Source organism: Alligator mississippiensis, chromosome 5, assembly GCF_030867095.1.
Source record: "Alligator mississippiensis isolate rAllMis1 chromosome 5, rAllMis1, whole genome shotgun sequence".
Classification (NCBI taxonomy): Eukaryota; Metazoa; Chordata; order Crocodylia; family Alligatoridae; genus Alligator; species Alligator mississippiensis.
The window spans coordinates 35,589,214-35,607,737 of NC_081828.1; the positions used below are offsets into that span (position 1 = coordinate 35,589,214).

Genomic DNA, 18,524 nt, shown 5'->3' on the forward strand with positions numbered 1-18,524 from the left:
GCACTTCACCGGAGCTAGCGGAGCCTGCCCCTGGCCCCCTGGCTCCAGCCTCTGGTCCCCAGCCCCAACCTCCAGCCATCAGCCCCCAGCTCCAGGCCCTGGCTCCTAGCTCCAGCCTCCGGCCCTCAGCCCGCTTCGGTAAGTGTCCCACACTGTACTGAGACGGCGTGCTCACAGACCAGTGCTCCTTAGAGGGAACATTGTCTATGAGGAACCTGTCCCAGACCTGGCCCCATGTGTTATTGTGCAGCTTGCATTATCTATGCTCTGCACATAGGCATGCATGCAGGCCATGGGGCAGTGCATGCTGCATGGACTGCACTGGTCTGTGACCCACAGGCAGCATTGTAGACCAGGTGATGGGCCTCTGTCTTTGAGACCCCTGACTGACTCTATTCCCCTGCCTCGGGGTATCATCAGCAATACATAAACCATTCCTGGCAGATCCTTATCTTAAAAACCCACTCTTTAAAAACCTCAATGAAGAAAAGTCCACAGACTCTAGATAATATCCATCCCAATGATGAACTATTTCTACAGTGAAAAAGTTTTACCACTAATTTTAACTAAATCTCTTTAGTGATCAAAGCTTATTAATTCACACCCTATCCTGAATGGACACAAAGAGTAGTTTATAACTTATTTTTTTCTCAGTAACCTTTTATATATTTGAAGATTGTTATATGTTCCCTCAAGATTAAACAAGTCTTTTAAGATTCTTTCAGTTATTTCTTCCAAGTCATTTTCTAAGCTGTTCAACATTTCTGTTGCTCTCCTGTGGTCTCTCAAAGTTGTTCCATCTTTCTTGAAATGCAGTCCCCAAAACTGAGGATCATAAAATACATTTTTTCATGAATTGAGATTTGATTTAACATCTTATTTCACCTAGAATGTTACCATATTTACTAGAATAGAAGATGACCCCCCAATAACTAGAATCTATATATGGAATTTTTTAAATTTTATTATAATTGTCCAGGTATAGTCTAATTATTGCAGGTTTGCCTTGAATTTGTTCCTCTTCCACTGCTAGAAGAGGGAAAATAAATCTGGGGTGTCAGGTAGTCTCTTTGCTCTCTGCTTCTCCCCAACATTTTCCCCTGGTAGCATCTTCCCCCTGTCCTTACTGTCAGACCCTGCTCTCTTGAGTTACAGATAAGTGAGGAGGAAATTTGAAAAGAAATTAGCCTTGAAATTAAACATGGCTGTAGCAATTTGCAAATAGTACCCATACACTAAGTTCATCCAGAATTGATGCATGCTATCTTTTTTGAAATTGCTGCAAGTTTAAACACAGGTACTCCATAAGCACACTTTCAAGCAGAACTTTGGCACCTCCTTATGTGTAGTACAAATTATGCATGATATTAGTCCAAAATGAAAGGCCTGTGATTTACCATATAGTTCATTGGGCTCACCCCTGCCAGAGCCAACAGCATTTCAAGCCACGGTGACCCCATAGCTTAGCACTGCTCAGTATGTGTGTGTGTACTTGGGATATACCCTTCCCTCCCCACAAACAATCCACATCCTATTTAGCCTCCACTCAGTGACTAAAACCAGGTGCTCTTGTCACAAGTCCTGGGATGCTCCAAAAATTTATATACGAATGAGTTTCTCAGCAACCTGGTCCAGCTTTCACCTCATGGAGGCTGGGGTCGCACTAGTCATATGTGCTAGGCCAACAGAGGGATTCTGGATGAACTGTTTAGGGGCCCTGTTTCATGATTTTTATGGTTGGTGAAGAAACAAATAGCTGAAAGTTGGAAAGGCATAGCTTAGTTTTGGGAGTGAAGAGGAAGTCAGAATGTATGCAGTGTAGTGACTCACCATGACTTGAAAAAGTCACCACTGAGGGCAAATGCGCTCAGCAGGCATTACTATATATCTTATTCATATAGGCTGCACTAACCTATCCTTGTGGTAGGTTCCCAGTAACATCTTGGCCTTTTTGGCATCAAGGGAAAAGTGTCACAGCTGGCTGTAGCCGTCCTGATGCCAGCCTGATACTGCAGTACATTCAGGCCCTGGTGCCAGTTCCCTGCGGAGGGGACACCCACCTGTTGTTTTCTTCTTATTTTGTTTTGTACTGGGTTTTTTAAGAGCCCCCAAAAAGAGTTCCCATCACCATGTTTGCCCCATATGGACATATAGTCATGCTCAGTGTTGGCTGCATTTAACCATAGTTGGTCTTCATTGCTTAGCACGTTCTGCTTTTGACAGCAGTGTAATGATAGACACTGTATTTAATGAGGTTTCCCTGTATGCAATAATAAGACTTTTTTTCCCATGGCATTGGGGGGGGGGGGGAGGGGTCACCTTGTCTTGTAGTTAATATGGTAATTTTGTACAGTAGAACTTTGCCAGGGTTCAGTTGCTGAGTATGTCACTAGTTTGGTACGTAGGGGAGCCTAGTATGTCTTTTTTCTTTTTGTGCCTCTATTTCCCCATGTGTTAATTTTGAATAATGGAGGAGTCTCAGATAAAAGCTTAAAAGTTGCATAGGTTTTTTTGTTGATGTTCATATGTGTAGTTACCAAAATTTTTAAAAAAATGCTTTGCAGAACATGGAAGAAAAATTGTCCCCGCCATGGGAGCTTAGCATATGAATAGACATGCAAGATGAACTCCTCAAAAGGAGCTGGCAGGATAGAGGAGACAACATGTAGTAAAATAGCCATGAGCCATACTTGATGGGCAAGTATAATTGGCTAATGAATAGTATTTTTTTGTGCAAATATTAAAAATGAGGGTATAGTGAGATGGGAAGGGTGAGAAAAAAATGACAAGATGGATGTCTCTGTATGATGCTAGTGCTCTTCCCTTTGCTTTTTGCCCCTTTTGTAATTAATTTTTCCTTTCCCACTTCTTTATCATTTTTTATTTCCACAGTGCTTGTACTGGTAGAGACCTCTGGTTCTTTTGTTTCAGTCAAATTGAGCTATAATCAAGAAATGACTTGTGTTGGGTATGGGGGACATTTATCATATGCCCTATTTGTGAATTGTAAAGTGAGGGAAGACAGCAAGTTCGCTGGCTAAGTTTGCAGATGACAACAAGTTATCTATGAGGCAGTGTGGTCATGCCAGAAGATAGGTTGCAGATACAAGCGGCCCTGGATAGGGTAAAGAGTTGGGCAGACTGGTACCAGATGAAGTTTAACACTTCCAAGTGTAAGGTGCTCCATCTGGGGGCAAACAACCCTCAACATACATACAGGCTCGGTGGTGACAGCTTGACTTGCACCATGGCCGAATGGGATCTAGGGGTAATGATTAACCATAGCATGAATATGAGCTGTCAGTGTGATGTGGTGGCCAGCAGGGCACATAATACGCTGGCATGCATCAACTGATGCTTCTCGTGTAAAACTAGGGAAGTGATGCTCCCACTGTACTCAGTAGTAAAACACTGGAACAGGTTGCCCAGATAGGTAGTAGAATCTCCATCCTTGGAGGTTTTCAAGACCCAACTTGACAAAGCTCTGGCTGGGATGATCCAGTTGGGAATGGTCCTGCTTTGAGCAGGGGGTTGGTCTAGATGACCTCCTGAGGTTCCTTCCAACCCTCATTTTCTGTGATTCTATGATCTGGAGCACATCAGTAGTACTGAGCAGCTGCTTGCTGCTTTATACAGTTGATCCTGGATTCTTCACAGGGTTACGTTTCTAACCTCCATGAAAACAAATGAGAGTTTGTATCTTCTACAAACACCTGCATGGGACTGCAGAGGTGTACCAGCTGTTTGCCAAGGCTTTAATTTCAGAGGGTACTACCTTTGCTGTCAGCTGCTGGGAACTATGGCTGGACTTCAGCTGATTGAAGAAGCAGGCAGTATCTTTTGAAGTAAAAGCTCCAACAAGTAGCTGAGTTGCTGCTTCTTAATTCGGCAACCCTCTGTGACCTAAGCAGGTTGTGAACAAACCCCATACAAAAAATTTTTGTTCTACAGCATATTTCTGGTTGGTATATACAAAGCTTCATTTTGTAGGGGATTTTTCCCCCCATTTTATTAAGGGAATTTTAAGTTCCATCACAATGGAATACTTTTTATTGATTTATGAATGTGTTCCTATACAATATAAAACATATAGTATAACACAGTTTAAATTGTTACTCAGAGGAGGATTGGTAAAGTCCTATCCATGAGTAACTGCTTACTGGTAGTTTGCCATTTTCAACCTTTCATGAGCTTTATTTTACAAACCACACCAAGACGTGGTAAAAAATAAATTTTGACTTTTCCAATGAGGAAAAAATGCATACTCCACACACGCATTGTATGCACTGGCTTGCTATGCAAGAATTACATGATTATGCAAATAGATGCTTATGTATACATTTTACAAAAAAAAGAATTCAAACTCACTATGCAAGAGTTACATGATTATGATGGAGTAAACAGTGGAAAAAAAAATTGTTTTGCATGTTTACGTGCACTCTTTGCCAGAGTGGAAGACAATTCTGCAAAATGGACTGGTTGATCAGCCTGGTCAGTGCTGCTTGTAGTGTAGCCCAGGTGCAGGCTAGGGCCCATGGAGTCATACCATTTAGTCAGTGGGGGGGCTTCTTACGGTTCTGAAAATGTCATGTTGGGAATTTCATGTTGGGGGAGCAGTGGCAGTTTATTCCTAATTGCTGTGGCTCTAGGAGTCCATGGCAGCTATGGTCAGCAGGGCAGCTATGGTCAGCAGGGCCAAAGAGCCCCACATTCTGCAGCAGGCCATGCCCAACTTCTAGTAGCCCCATGGACTGGATAGATAGGTTCCATGGACCATAAGTTGGGCACCCCTGTTTTTAAAGCCAATTAAGCATGAAGCACAAATTTCATTATGATTTTGTTATATGAATGTACACTTCTAAATGACTAACTCCACTAACATGACTAATTAGCCATCATATTTTGCATACAAGTCAACAGGATTCTGCTAGTAAGTGCACTGACTAATGAGACCATAGAAACAAGGTATCTCAATGACTGACTAACCAGATTTCACTATCCAGTTAAAAAATAATAATAATAAAAGTGACATGCAGTGCCCAAATATCTTTTAGGAAAAAGATCTGGCTAACTGCTCTGTATTTCTGTAATCCAAAAAAATTAAAATGTATTATCTGTAAACCTTGGAAGGTTAAATATTGCTAGTGGCAAAATTCATCTATGATATTGACTGTGTTGGTGAGTTGTTTGTTTGTTTGCTGTTTTTGAAAGAATCTAAATAGCTTAAGGCAGATATTCAAATTGCAAATACTGTTGACAGAATATTAATGAATGGCCAAAATCTGTATTACAAGTCAATTTTGTTTTTATTTAATAAAAATATTTTACTAGTTAAATCAGAATAACTGACTAAATATCTACAGGACAGGGATGACTCTTTCTATCAATATGCTATTTATCTAAACCTTCTAAGAGACGAGGACTGTTTGTGCTATGTAATAAATAAGAATTTTCACCTGCAAAAAGATAATTCTAGCCCAGGCAGACATTCATTCATACGTTACTCCATAAAGGAACTAGATGATCAGAAATCCTTGAGTTTGTAAAGTAGACATCTTTAAAATGAGTTTTTCATCTTTTGAGAGGGGGAATATTCATTAATGGACATAATTGATTAATTTCAGATTAATTTTCAAAAGCTATAATTGATTCTTTGGGCTAGCATGCTTTTTTACATGATGTGTAAAAATGTATAGAGGACTTTTCCTTGCGCAAAGAAAGAGTACTGGTTGTGTGGTAGCAGTAACTGAACTATATGAAATATTAGAGTACTGTATATCTTACAATAAAATTATGTTAAACTAGAGATAAGAGTTAATATATTTTGAATAATTTAAACAGATATTTGTTATTATCCCCAAGGCAGAACTGCAAACCCAGAAAATGTAGTTAAGATTTATAAAGAAATACAAGCATAGAAACACCACAAAGGCATCCAAGTGTGATTCTGCCATGCAGCTTTAAAAAGCTTGGCAGAATTTGATTTTTTTTTTTTTTTTTTTTAATTTTGACAGCTAAAATCAGTGTTTATTTTTTGGCATTTATTTTGATTTTTATCTCGAAATTTTCAGGATTGTGCAAAATTAGTGCTGTTTTCCAATTTTTATCAATGCATACATGCACGCATGTGCAGCAGCTGCTGCAGAAGCTGGGAGCCATGCTGGTAAGGCTGTACCAGGAGTGGGGGTTAGAAGGGCAGGGCTGGTAGTGCCTGCGAGCCTGGTGCTGCCAACCCATCACTCTGCCTAGGTCCCAGCTTGGGCAGGGGCCAAAGTCCTGCAGAGCCAGGCCTGGCCCCCACAGGAGTTTGACCCTTGCCCCAATTACACAATGGCTGGGCTCAGCTTCATGGTAGTTTGGCCCCTGCCTTGAATTGATTACGCAGGGGCCAAACTCCTTTGGAGCCTGGCCTGGCCCCTGTGTGATCGGGGCAGGGGCTAAACTCCCACAGAGACTGGCTCTGCTAGAGTTTGGCCCCTGTTCTAGCTGAGACCTGGGCAGAGCAAGCAGCTGGCAGCACCGGGCTCCCCACTGCTACCATCCCTGCCCCTCTAGTGCCCTCTTGCAGCATTACCCTACTGGCATGGCCCCCAGCTCCTGCAGTAGCTGCCGTGTACGTGTGCATGTAGTGCCCCCTGCCCCAGTTTTTCTTACCTCCATCCCATTTTTAGTTGTTTTTTTACATCTCCTTTATGTAAATTTTAATGATTACCAATGGACATATTTTTTCATCAGTCTGTGAGTGTCAGTTGAAATCAATGTCTACCAATAAAAATCAAATTCTGCCAAACCTAAGTATTAGTATGCGATAATTCAGGCATTAGGGCAAAACACTGTTTTTAGTCCTAGAATAAATTGACTTTTAGAGATGTTCCATTTCTTCCTTTTCCTATTATTGTTACTGTGGAGTAGAACTAAGGCGGTTAGGGTATTCTCTAAATTTCTTGGGTTTGTGATGTATTGTTTTGGGAATAATCACACTAACTTAATACTAACTGTTAGGTCACAAATATTGTGTTCTCATGTTTACAATAGTTCTTTTGAAACTTCCTTTTTATTTAAATATTATTACTTGTTTGGAGTTCATAAATGAACATCCAAGAGAGTGATATTTCATAATATATGTAGTTGTAGAGTACAACCTTAATATACTTTTATTTTAATTTTTCTGTGTCCTGAAACTTCAATTTCCTTTCCTTGCTCATAGACCACTCTCTCCATTCACTATCATCACTTGTTTCTCTGAGCATACAGTCCCTGAGTTCCACTTCCTAACCTCCCAGTTGTGTAAATCTGGTACAGAAGGTAACTAATTAAAAAAAAATTATAGCATTTTTATTTATTCTTTATTCCTGTTGAAGAAGAAATTTTAAGCTATGAACAACAGCAAAAATAACTTTCTGAAGCTCCACAAAGAAGTGGAACTTCCCAGAGCATAGCTTCATTTACATTGTTTCCAGTAGGAATGTAAATACTGATTAAATAAATATTCGTTTAACCTTTTGTAATTACAACAAGTTAAATGATTAATCAGATGGGTACAGAGATGGGGATGGGTGTAGCAGTGCCTGGCTCCCACCCATGGCTCTGTGAAGTCACCAACATCTATCTACATTCCTGACCCAGCCAGATTTTAACCAATGATAGTAGGTTTGATGGAGGCAAATCCAACGTATTGCTTCTGTTACTGTTCCTCCACATAACCAAATCTATCTTCTTTCTTATTTCTAAATGTTTAAAGAATATTCATAGATTAATGTTGCTCAGTAATAGGAAAAATAAGATGTGGTAACGGTTGGAGCTAAATCATTAATAGTGACAAAATTCCAATCTTTTAGGGAAACCAATTAAAAGATATAAAAAGTATATTATTTCTAAATATTGTATATCCTATGGATTCCTTCACCAGTCCTGCTTCTCTTGAGTTGTAATTCCATTTTATTTCCCAGAAACTTTGATCAATTGTGACTGAGAGAATTATTCAGTAGAGGCTATGATGTGCTATGTTTATCCCTGGAGATGCATGCTTCAGTTATCTCCCCCTGAGGGGTTCTAAACTTTTATAATATGAAGCTTGCTTGTCATCTCCTTGAAGTTGTTTGCATGAGGACACAAGATTTTAGGTATATGGATTTTTAAAAAGGGTATAACCTTTAAAGAACTACTACTGAAGGTTTGGTACTCCATTCATGTGTATTGGATTCTTTTTTATCATATGGATTTATAAGAAAATTGTAACAATTCAGTCACATTAACATTTGGACTATGGTATATTGTGAATGGAAATTCTGGGTACTGTGTCCCATGTTTAAGAACTGATGATCTTTTGTGGTAACCATACAAAAGTATATATTTTCTAAGAAGGTAGATACTCGTTTGGAAGCGGTGAGACCATTTGTGCATGATAACCTTTATTGTGCTTCAAACTTACATCTTTGAACAAGGTAGGATGTTTACTAAACCAGATGTAGTGTAACTGTATCCACATGTCACGTCAGACCAGTTAATTAGAACTGTTGAATGACGGTGTGAGTCTTCTGCTTCTATGGTAATTAGTCTGCCTACGGCACTGCAAAGATGCAGCTATTCTGCTTCTGGTTTAGGAAGCAGCCCACCCTGAGCAGTGAACACCCCTAGAGCACAAGTTTACCTTGCAGATATGACTGTAAATGAAGATCGGAACAATGCTAGTTATGAATTTTCCTGTTTATTTTTCCATTGACAGTATTGGTATCTTTCCTAACAATTATCTCAGCAGCAAATTGACACTGCCACAAAGGAATTTGACATGAACTGATAGTTATGGAATTACAGGAGGTGAACTCTTAGGCAAGACACCGTCTATGTGCTGATATTTTTAGTTTTGTTATAAAAAAAAAAGGAAAATGTGAATACAAAATAAATTGTACATCTGTATATGGGAGTACATTTTGGGGAGGAGGGAGTTATTAAAGGCTTTAGGAGGATGAGTTGAATGGCTGCTTTGCACAAATAGCAAAACCACAAAGTGAGTTATACAGGTCATCCCAACTGAATGCCTGTAAATCTTTCATCATGAACACTGTCATAGCTCTGTATATTAGCAGAGAATATGGAAATGTCATTCTAAGACTCTTGGTTTTTTTCATCCCTTCACTTCTAAGGTATTAATTACCATGTGCCCAACTGTACAGAGATGTGGGCCATAAAAGCCTCTTGAAAAGTGTTTTAGGTCCATTTTTCATGCCTCAAAATGTCAGTGTTTTAGGGCTTGTTAAGGACTGGGAGAACTGCTAGGTCTCATTGAGAAGCTAGTATTATCTGCTTCTCAGTGATATAAAAGCTGTTTCTGACTTGCTGTACCTCAAGAACAGCTTTAGGACATTTATAAATAAATACTCCCACTAGTTCAGTTTTCGACTGTCAAGTTTCTGCCTTTTCACATGGAAAATGTGCTGGAAACAAAGTGTTTTTCATGTGACTTTGCCTCTTGCAGCTTTACATTTATGCAGGTAAGGTAATCCAGTCTTCTGCATAAGTGACCTGTGTTCTTCTGAACTTAGTGAAAGTAGATCTGGGAAAAGAATATGTTTAACACAGAAAATGCATAAACAGATTTTTTTTTTAATGAAACTGATTCCAAAATACGATTCTGAGGGAAAGATGTATTCATTTGTTTCCTTCGTAGTTCATATTTTATAAGTATATGCTATACTATAAGTAAGATCTACTTTTATAGTCACCAAGGACTCTGAATTCATCTTTTGTGGAAGATGCAACATTTTAATACAAATACTAAAAATTAGGGAGGAGGAAGGGATGAGCAGGTAATTTAAAAACGTGAATATTTGAATTCCCAAATCGTTCCTCCCCAAATGAACCTGCCTTCAAATCTTGTGTCCAAAGAACTTTAGTCATTAAATAGTTGGACAATAGAATACACACTTAAATTTTACAATACAATATGTGTACTCTCCTAATATCTCTGTGCATCTAGAGCACTTTGCCAATGATTAAGTAGGAGATTAGAGATGGAATGTCCCAGAGGAGACTGGAATAATGTAAAAATGTGTGCAACTTGTAGAAAAGAGCAAATTAGAGGCATTTCTTTCCTGTAAAATATGTAAATAAACTATTAAAATATGAATACAGTTCAAAGCTTCTCCTTGATGAATTCAGCTTATGCAACTATCACTGGGCCCAGATGGTAAAGGAATTACTTATTTTTCATTAATGAAGGATCTCTCTAGAAACCTCACTTACCGCATAAAAACATCTTTCAAATTGTTCTTTTCATAATGAACTAACAAATTGCTTTAATTAAAAAAAAACTTTCTGAAATAAAATTTTAGTTTAAAACAAACATTTCATGAAATACTTCTTTAAAATGGGGGGGGGTGTTGAAAATGGGAAACACTTTTTGGCTCTTCAGAAAAGTAACATGGTGTTCCCTGTGGGCGCTGGCAGATATTTGATTTAATGACACAATGAGATCTGACCCCTTTATTCCAACAATTGTTTGTCCAGCCATATAACACAGGCATGGTAGAACACATGACTTTAGGGATCAAGAATCTGGTCCTAATCACACACTCCTGGGTACTTAGCATGAGATCTGAATGCTGAGCTTTCCATTGTGTTCTTTCAACTTGCCAGCATGTGTGGAGCCTTGGGACTGCAGCAAGTTGAAAGCTGTGCGTAGTGCAGCCTTGCATGGAGCTAGCCTGTGTATGAGCTTGCAGGTGCCAGGTGTGGGGGGTCAATTGGCTCTTCCCACTGGTCCAGTTAAAAGCTGTGCACCTGGTGGCCCTGTATATGGGGCTGTACATGTTTTTTAAAAAGCCTATGGCATGGGGAACCCAACACCCAAGGAGGCTATCACCCATCTCAGGTTCTGGGCCCTGGGACTTCTAAAAACTGCAAGCAACCCAGGTGCACCCACCACCCTTTGGTAATGCATGCCATGTGTTACAAACCAGCCACAAGGATGTCCATTTGTCATTTTAATGTGCTATAAATCACTTGCATGTGTGGCATGTTGCACATTATCATGTGATTGATGCACTAATCACTTGTAGATGTGGCATCTACCAGGGGTCTCTATATGATCAGTCAGAACAAATTTGCTTAAGTTTTCAAGTGAAGAGGTGTTTTTTTCTGACCGACTTGAAAGTAAAGTTGCATTTGTTTTTAGGCTTCATCTTTTTGTTAAGGAGTTTGCGATCGTATCCAAACCTTAAGTGCAGTTATAAGTTTTCATTTGCACCTATCCCACTAACTGGTTTGGCTTGGGCTGTCTTTTTCTCATATATATTGCCTTGCATCTGCATTTTATTTTATCCTGTGACCTTACAGAAGAACATAGTTAATTTATATGAAATCTTAAAATCATTGACTAAATGCATCTGTAGCCTCATACAAGTTGAAACATTCAGAATTCAGAGATTGAAAAGTGTTGTACACCACTTTCATGTTAAACTTACTTGTCTTAATGGATATGCATGTAGAAAAATAAACTGCATGCAGATCAGCGTTGGAAATTAAGTAGATCTTGAGAAATATAGGAACTGCCACAACAGACTACCAGCAATCCACCTAATTCAGTATCCTTTCTCTGACAGCAGCCAGTACTACATGTTTCAGTGGAAGATGTAGAAAACCCTCATAGTGAACAGTTGTACTATAATGTGCCCATGGGGGAAGCCACATTCTCTCTAACCCCCAGGTACTTAGTGACTGGTGTATGTCCTGAAGCATGACTTTTAATATAGCTAGATGTTATTATCTGTAAAAAATATATATATAATGCTTCATTCAAACCCACTAATGTCTGGTGTTGGGTAGGGGAGTTGGGTTTGGTTTCGACTGTTACCCTTCTATTTTTGCCACATTCACAAGTCACTTGTACCCTGTGCAACAAAAAGGAGCATCTGCTTAAAAATTGTTGCTTTTAAGTTTAGCGTATGTCCACATTTTTCTTGTGTTATGAAAGGGACTAAATAACCCAGTGGACTTCTCAGTATTTATTATTTTGTTATACCTCTGTTCTGACCATCACACACTAATATTGATAGTGTAAAGCTTTTCTGTTTTAAATTCTTTCATATCATTATTTTTAATAATTCTTCTCTGAATATTTATTTTCTGTTTCTTTACAAGGTTTGATATATAGAGCGACCAGGATTAAATGTGTTTTTAAAATAAGAACGTAACTGTGATTTACATACACGTTTTTTAAAGTTACACTGGTCCAAAGTTAAGTCAGGGTAATCTCGTTATTTAGGCACCAGAAGCTGCATGTTCTATGCCAGCATTGTGATATCTGACTGTCTTAGTACTCTAATAGAAAATAAAGATGTGGTATCATAAATCATTGGAAAAATGTATATTGTAAGTTTGCGTGTGTGTGTATTAAGTATGATTTGTGTCCAACAAACCCTATTTATGTATTCATTAGAAGAAACCTAGCTGTTTTACCTGTAAGAGGTGTAGTGCAGGCATATCAAAGGGACACACCTTCACATAATTGTGAGAGAGGTTTTATTCCTGACACTAGGATGAACACTTTGTACCCACAGAGTTTTGCTGCACAAACTCAATTACTACTGCTGCTTCTCATCAGCACCTTTAACCCCTTTGGAGGCAGGGAAGGTAATATGCAGCTTCAGGTTTACCTAATGGCACCATGGTTCCTGGAGGAGCCGGATTGCTGAAGGAGCTACTGAGAAGCTTTATTGTAGAGTTACTTCCCTGTACTAAATGGTTTTGCATTTTCATGGTTGGAAACAGCCTCCCCCACCTACCCACAGAATTAAAGCTGTGGTGGGATTTGTAGGCTGACTTGATTGACCTCCTCTGCAAGACTGAAAGTTAGCCTAAAGCATCAGTTTGAAATGAGGAGAGTAACTAATACCCAAAGAGTAATATAAAAAGAAATGCAGTGGTGAGGATAACTTGCATTAATATTTAGTTTAACTGACTGGACTGGCTTCCTTCAGGTCATTTTGATAAACTTGACATTGCAGATGGTATTTAAGAGAATAATGAGAGCAATATTTATAGTTCACAACAACATTTGATTGAAAACAAAATCCTTTTCAGACGCATGACAAGAAATCAAACTTGTTTTGAATCAAGAAAAAGATTGAGAAATCAGATTTGTTTCCTGTTATTTGTTGTTTATCTGTTTCACTAAGCATGGGCAAATATGAACAGTGGAATGAACTGTTTTGTACAGTGTCATTTTCATGGCATTATACTTCTGATTTAGATATTAAACGACTTGTGTGTGTTTCGTAAAATATGCTTTATTTTAAAATTAGGGCTTCCTGTTGCAGCTGTTCCAGGAGCTCTGAGTCCCTTGGCTATTCCGAATGCTGCTGCTGCAGCAGCTGCTGCTGCTGCTGGCCGTGTGGGCATGCCTGGAGTCTCAGCTGGTGGCAATACAGTCCTCCTGGTTAGCAATTTAAATGAAGAGGTCAGTGAAACAATTAACTATTTTCTTCAGCCATACTCCATTTGTGGATTTATTTATTTTTTACATTTTTTTGCACTTGCCTCTTTTTACATGTTTGTGTTAAGCTCAGCATATATTTGTTTCTGTTTCCATGTACTGCTCTAAATGAATTTTGAAGCCATAAACCTTTTTTTTTCTGTTATAGTTTAATACTTTTGTTTTTCTAGGTAGCTATGTACTTAAAGTATCCTTTGATATTTGGCTACCTATTTTTCCTAAGAAAAATACGGTAAATATTGCATGTTTGGCTTATAAATTTTAATTTTAAACATTTATTTTTTTTAAAGTGGCAATTATTTTTCAATTTTTAGATTATACTTTGTGTAGGTAGAAATTTTGTTTGGCCTTTTAAAATTATTTGCTGCTTCATTTCATGCTTACATGTCACAGCATTTTAAAAATCTTAATTTATGTGAACTACTCTAACGCATTTTTCTTCGAAGGTTCTGCCAAAGATCTTGACGAGGCACTCTTCCAGTCTCTTAGTAATTTTTTCTTTGCAGTTATTCATTTGTCTTCAAAACACATTTTTCACCTTAACTGTATCTTCCTTGCTAACTCTGAATTCTAAGGGGTTTGTTTATTTTTGCATTTTTTACTGTCCTGTACATTTATTTTGATTGCTGTGAAAGCTGGTATGAAATGTGGGAAGTTTGTATCAGTTGGTCGAGCTGGAATATCTGTTTCATTTTTAACTGGCCTCTGTTAATGAATCATTAAGCTTATTTTATCATCTGGCGCTATTTTGTCATCCACAGTTTTGCATGTTAAAATGTTTGAACCAGAGTGCCTTTTTGAAAGATTTTTGCCTGCATTTCATAACCAGCCATGCTTATGCAGTTAAAGTTCAAAGTTTAAAATTTCTATTGCATGCTTTTTTTCACGTTGAGATGAAATTCTGTAATTTACTCTTTTTGATATGAATGTACTTTACCCATATTTGTCTTGGGTGACTACATTTTACTCAGTTTTTCTTGTACAGTACATATACCAACCATTTTCTGACCAAATTCCTGCATTTCCTATGTACTGACCTATATTTTACTTTTTTTTTTGTTCCCCAATTCCTTATATTTTTCTTCTGCATTGCTGTTTTCCCTCCCCATTTCATCCTTTTCCCTTTGTGTTCACCTTCCCTTTCCTTGTCTTTTTTTTTCCCCCCACATTCCCGTTCCCTTCCCTGTCTTTATTTTCCTTGTCCTTGTCTCCATTCCCTGTCTACATTCCCTATGTTCATGCTTCTGTGCTTGAACAAAATGTTCCTCGGACCAACTTGCCCCAATTAACCGCCTTGAACCATGATCCATGACCACCTCACCATTCTGCGGGAACCACCCTTCGTTATGGATGATCTGTTCATCTCCGCTCTTCCTCGACTCTTCTCTCTTCTTGTCTTACGCTGCTTGCTCTTCTCTCCTTCTAAAGATGGTTACGCCCCAAAGTCTGTTTACCCTCTTCGGTATGTTATTGTTAGCACTATACTTTATTATTGATTTGATTTTTTTGTTTTGTTTTTTGTTTTTGTATTTTTGTTTCACCTTAATTCTTATTTGTAGCTAGCACTTTGGCTTAAAGTTGAATAGTAAATCTTTTGCTGTTTTTCTTTTGCTATTTAAAAACTCTCCATAGACACAAGATTTTCTTTTAATGCATGCTAATATATTTTGCATGGTCTTTAATTTAATATCATTCACATAGCTTTGAGGGTTATATCAAAAATATTCTTTTCAAAATTCACTATTCAAATCCTTGATCTTCTTTATTCATTTGTGTGGATGTTGAGAGTGGTTGAGTGATCTTGTTGTCTGAGTGTTTCATTGATATGTCAAAATGTTATTTAGTTATGTGAACTTTTAAAATTAACTTTTCTTTTGGATTACCTCTGACTCTGAAAAGGTGTATATGGGGATGTGCAGCGTGTGAAGATTTTATACAATAAGAAAGACAGTGCTCTTATACAGATGGCTGATGGGAACCAGTCACAGCTGGGTAAGATGGGATTTTTGTCTGTGCCCCATTTAGTTTTGTAAAATTAAGTATTTGAAATCATTCTGTGTAAATTCAGATGATTAGAGACTGTCTACCAGAGATGAAAATGTATTATGTCAACTTGCTTTGTATTTTAAAAATGTGTACGTGCTGTTTTATGGGAATTGAATAACAGTATTGCCGGATGTTCAGTTTTTAAAAAACCAGACATTGATCTAAGTACCACAGGCACCATTCTTCTTTCCAACGTTTGTTACTGCTCCAGCCTTACCTGTTTTGTAACATGTGCCAAAAAAAAAAATGTTCTAGTAGGTTGGTTGTGATGCTTTCTTTTGCCTGAAAAATATATTTGGAATTTTCAATTATTAGAATCAGGTTGGGTTGTTTTCTTTGGCTTGCCTTAATGAATATATTGCTAAATATTCTATTGCTGTTTTGAAAAAAATTAAGAACTAGCTCTGGAATAAGGGCTATGTATATGTAGTGTCAGCTGGAATTGGTGATTTAACAATATGCCATCTTCATGGAGCTTTGAAATGTAACCCTGAACTGAAAAAATAAAATTGTGTTTTTCAGCCATGAGCCATCTTAATGGACAAAAAATGTACGGAAAGATTATTCGAGTCACACTTTCCAAACATCAAACAGTACAGCTACCTCGGGAGGGACTTGATGATCAAGGGCTAACTAAGGATTTTGGTAATTCACCTCTGCATCGCTTTAAGAAACCTGGCTCTAAAAATTTTCAGAATATATTCCCTCCATCCGCAACTCTTCACCTGTCTAATATTCCGTAAGTGTTGGCTGAAAATAAACCACTAAGATTGACATAAATCATAAAATGCCAGGTTTATTAATAATCCTCTCTTGCATATATATGTTCTTTCTTTCTGTAGACCATCAGTAGCAGAAGATGACCTGCGTACACTGTTTGCTAACACTGGGGGCACTGTGAAAGCATTTAAATTTTTTCAGTAAGCAACGTTTCTTTGAAACATTACATATTTGTTTTAACAAAAAGTTAGCTGCATACATTAAATGTAATAAAGAAGCTTTTGTAGAGAGGGAAAAAAAGTTTGTCCCTTGGCTAGAATTGGTTGAGTTCCTAATATTGTTGTTTTGTTTCAGAAGAGATCACAAGATGGCGCTTCTTCAAATGTCGACAGTGGAAGAAGCTATTCAGGCTTTGATTGATCTACACAATTACAATCTTGGAGAAAATCACCATTTGAGAGTTTCTTTCTCTAAATCAACTATTTAAAATGGGAGAAAAAGAATGAAGGGTGTATTGCATTGTTCAGTGTCGTCACCTATTGACTGTTCAGGAAAGTGGGGACCAGAGTTTGACTTCTGTTTTTCATGCTGTATATCATTCCTTGGTTGTTTCTTAAAAACATTCACAAGAAGAAAAAAAAAGCAGTGCTAATAACTGCTAGTTTTTCATCTGTTGTTTAGATAAACCATCATTTTGTTTAAAAAGGTTTCAAGTTAATCCCACAGTTTTTCAACTTAGTTGACATACGTGCCTTAAAAAGGAATGCTAGTGTTGCTAGAGTTGCATATACTAGTAAAGTGAATTTGGTTGTCTGGGGCACATTGTTACATGATGATTTAAAATATGTTTAGGCAGGGGTGTGTAAAAAGGTTAAGCTTTATTTCTCCTGCTTGGAACTTTTATTCCTTATTGGCTTTTCACTTGTTTTAATCCGATAAGATGCATTACTTTGGAAAAAGTAAAACAGCATTTTTTATTTCTGCTACTTTTTCTTTTCTTTTTTCTTTAAAAAATGGCCTTGTATATTTCATGGTTCTGGTCTAGATTCAGTTATGAATGTAGGCATTAGTTAAAAACAACAAGGTACAGAATATTAATTTCTTAAACAACAAAAAGTGATTTCTGTGACTTTCAGCCCTATGTGGAAAGCATTGTGGAATCTTAACCTTTTTGTACACACTCTTGTGGGATGTATCATATAAATGTCAGCACTAAGTAATGTCTTGTTTGTGGCTGAATATTTTTCGTAGATGTTTTTGAAGTTGACATGACTTATGTGCATTTAAATATATATTGCCATCTTTAGTTTGTAATTACGATTTGGAATATGGTTGTGGATTTCTGAGCATGTACAGACTGGTCTAGCTAGTTCAGGAGCTGGTGCATGTATTTTTCAAAGATGAGGAACGTGTACTGCGAACATTTGCAGGAAGATAACTTTTGTGGCAGTTTTCTAAAACTGACAACCAGGTGGGACCAAAGTTTATGTGCCTTTAGTCTTAATTTACCTTGCATTGTAATATTCAGTTTTAATAAATCTCTTCAAAATATTTTGTATTTAGAAATTGATCTGACTTTACTATAAACATGGCTCAGAATCTACAGATCAAATTAATTTGAGAACAGTTCCTCTGTCAATCTGAACTGTTACCTTGATTCTGTTTAAATGACCAATACTTTTTGAAATTGATGTACTTAGTTTCAAGATTCATAGATTCTGTTATCTATGTAGAAGAAATGGTCATGTATATTTTCTATTAGTTGAGTTTTTACATCTTTAGAAATGTAAAATTCAGTATAGTTTGAAAGCGGCACAATTAAAAATTAATTTTCTAACAAAGTTGGGAGGTTTGACGGTCGTTTAATTTCACTTTATGTGTACTCTGCTTACCTCTGTAGCATGCTCAATAAACACTTCTGTAGCTCTGTATTCACCTTTTCTGTCTTTCTCTGCTGCCTTTTCTCTCTTCTCTTCTTTGTTTTCCACTCCTACTGTGCTTCTGAATTCATGTTTATTCTTTGCCAGGGTGGGAAAAGAATAATAATAATAATAATAATAATAATTAATTATAATTATGTTACAATTGTATGGCTTTATACCATAAGTAAATCTGATGCTGTGAAAATAAACCAGCTCTTTAGACAGTAACCGCTTTGCAGGAGTACATGTATATTAAACATTTCCCACCCTGTTATAATCTGCTTTAAAGACATAACTTTTATTGTAGTTTGTTAGCTCGCGCGCTCTCTCTCTCTCTCTCTCTC

General features: G+C 37.5%; 1 protein-coding gene across 6 annotated transcripts in view; it reads left to right on the plus strand.

The window, feature by feature from the left end:
* The window catches only part of PTBP2 (polypyrimidine tract binding protein 2), a 99,652-nt gene extending 81,553 nt beyond the window's left edge, over positions 1–18,099 (plus strand). For 2 of the 6 annotated variants that reach the window (XM_059728071.1, XM_014599714.3), the window contains 6 exons: positions 13,317–13,456; positions 14,921–14,954; positions 15,392–15,484; positions 16,061–16,277; positions 16,381–16,458; positions 16,613–18,099. In XM_059728071.1, coding sequence (XP_059584054.1) covers positions 13,317–13,456; positions 14,921–14,954; positions 15,392–15,484; positions 16,061–16,277; positions 16,381–16,458; positions 16,613–16,745 — 695 coding nt within the window. In that variant the 3' untranslated portion in view covers positions 16,746–18,099. Of the gene's footprint in view, positions 1–13,301; positions 13,457–14,920; positions 14,955–15,391; positions 15,485–16,060; positions 16,278–16,380; positions 16,459–16,612 lie in introns of all 6 variants that reach the window. The other 4 variants (XM_019479070.2, XM_006265258.4, XM_019479069.2 and 1 more) reach the window with 3 other exon arrangements.
* The last annotated feature ends 425 nt before the right edge of the window (positions 18,100–18,524 follow it).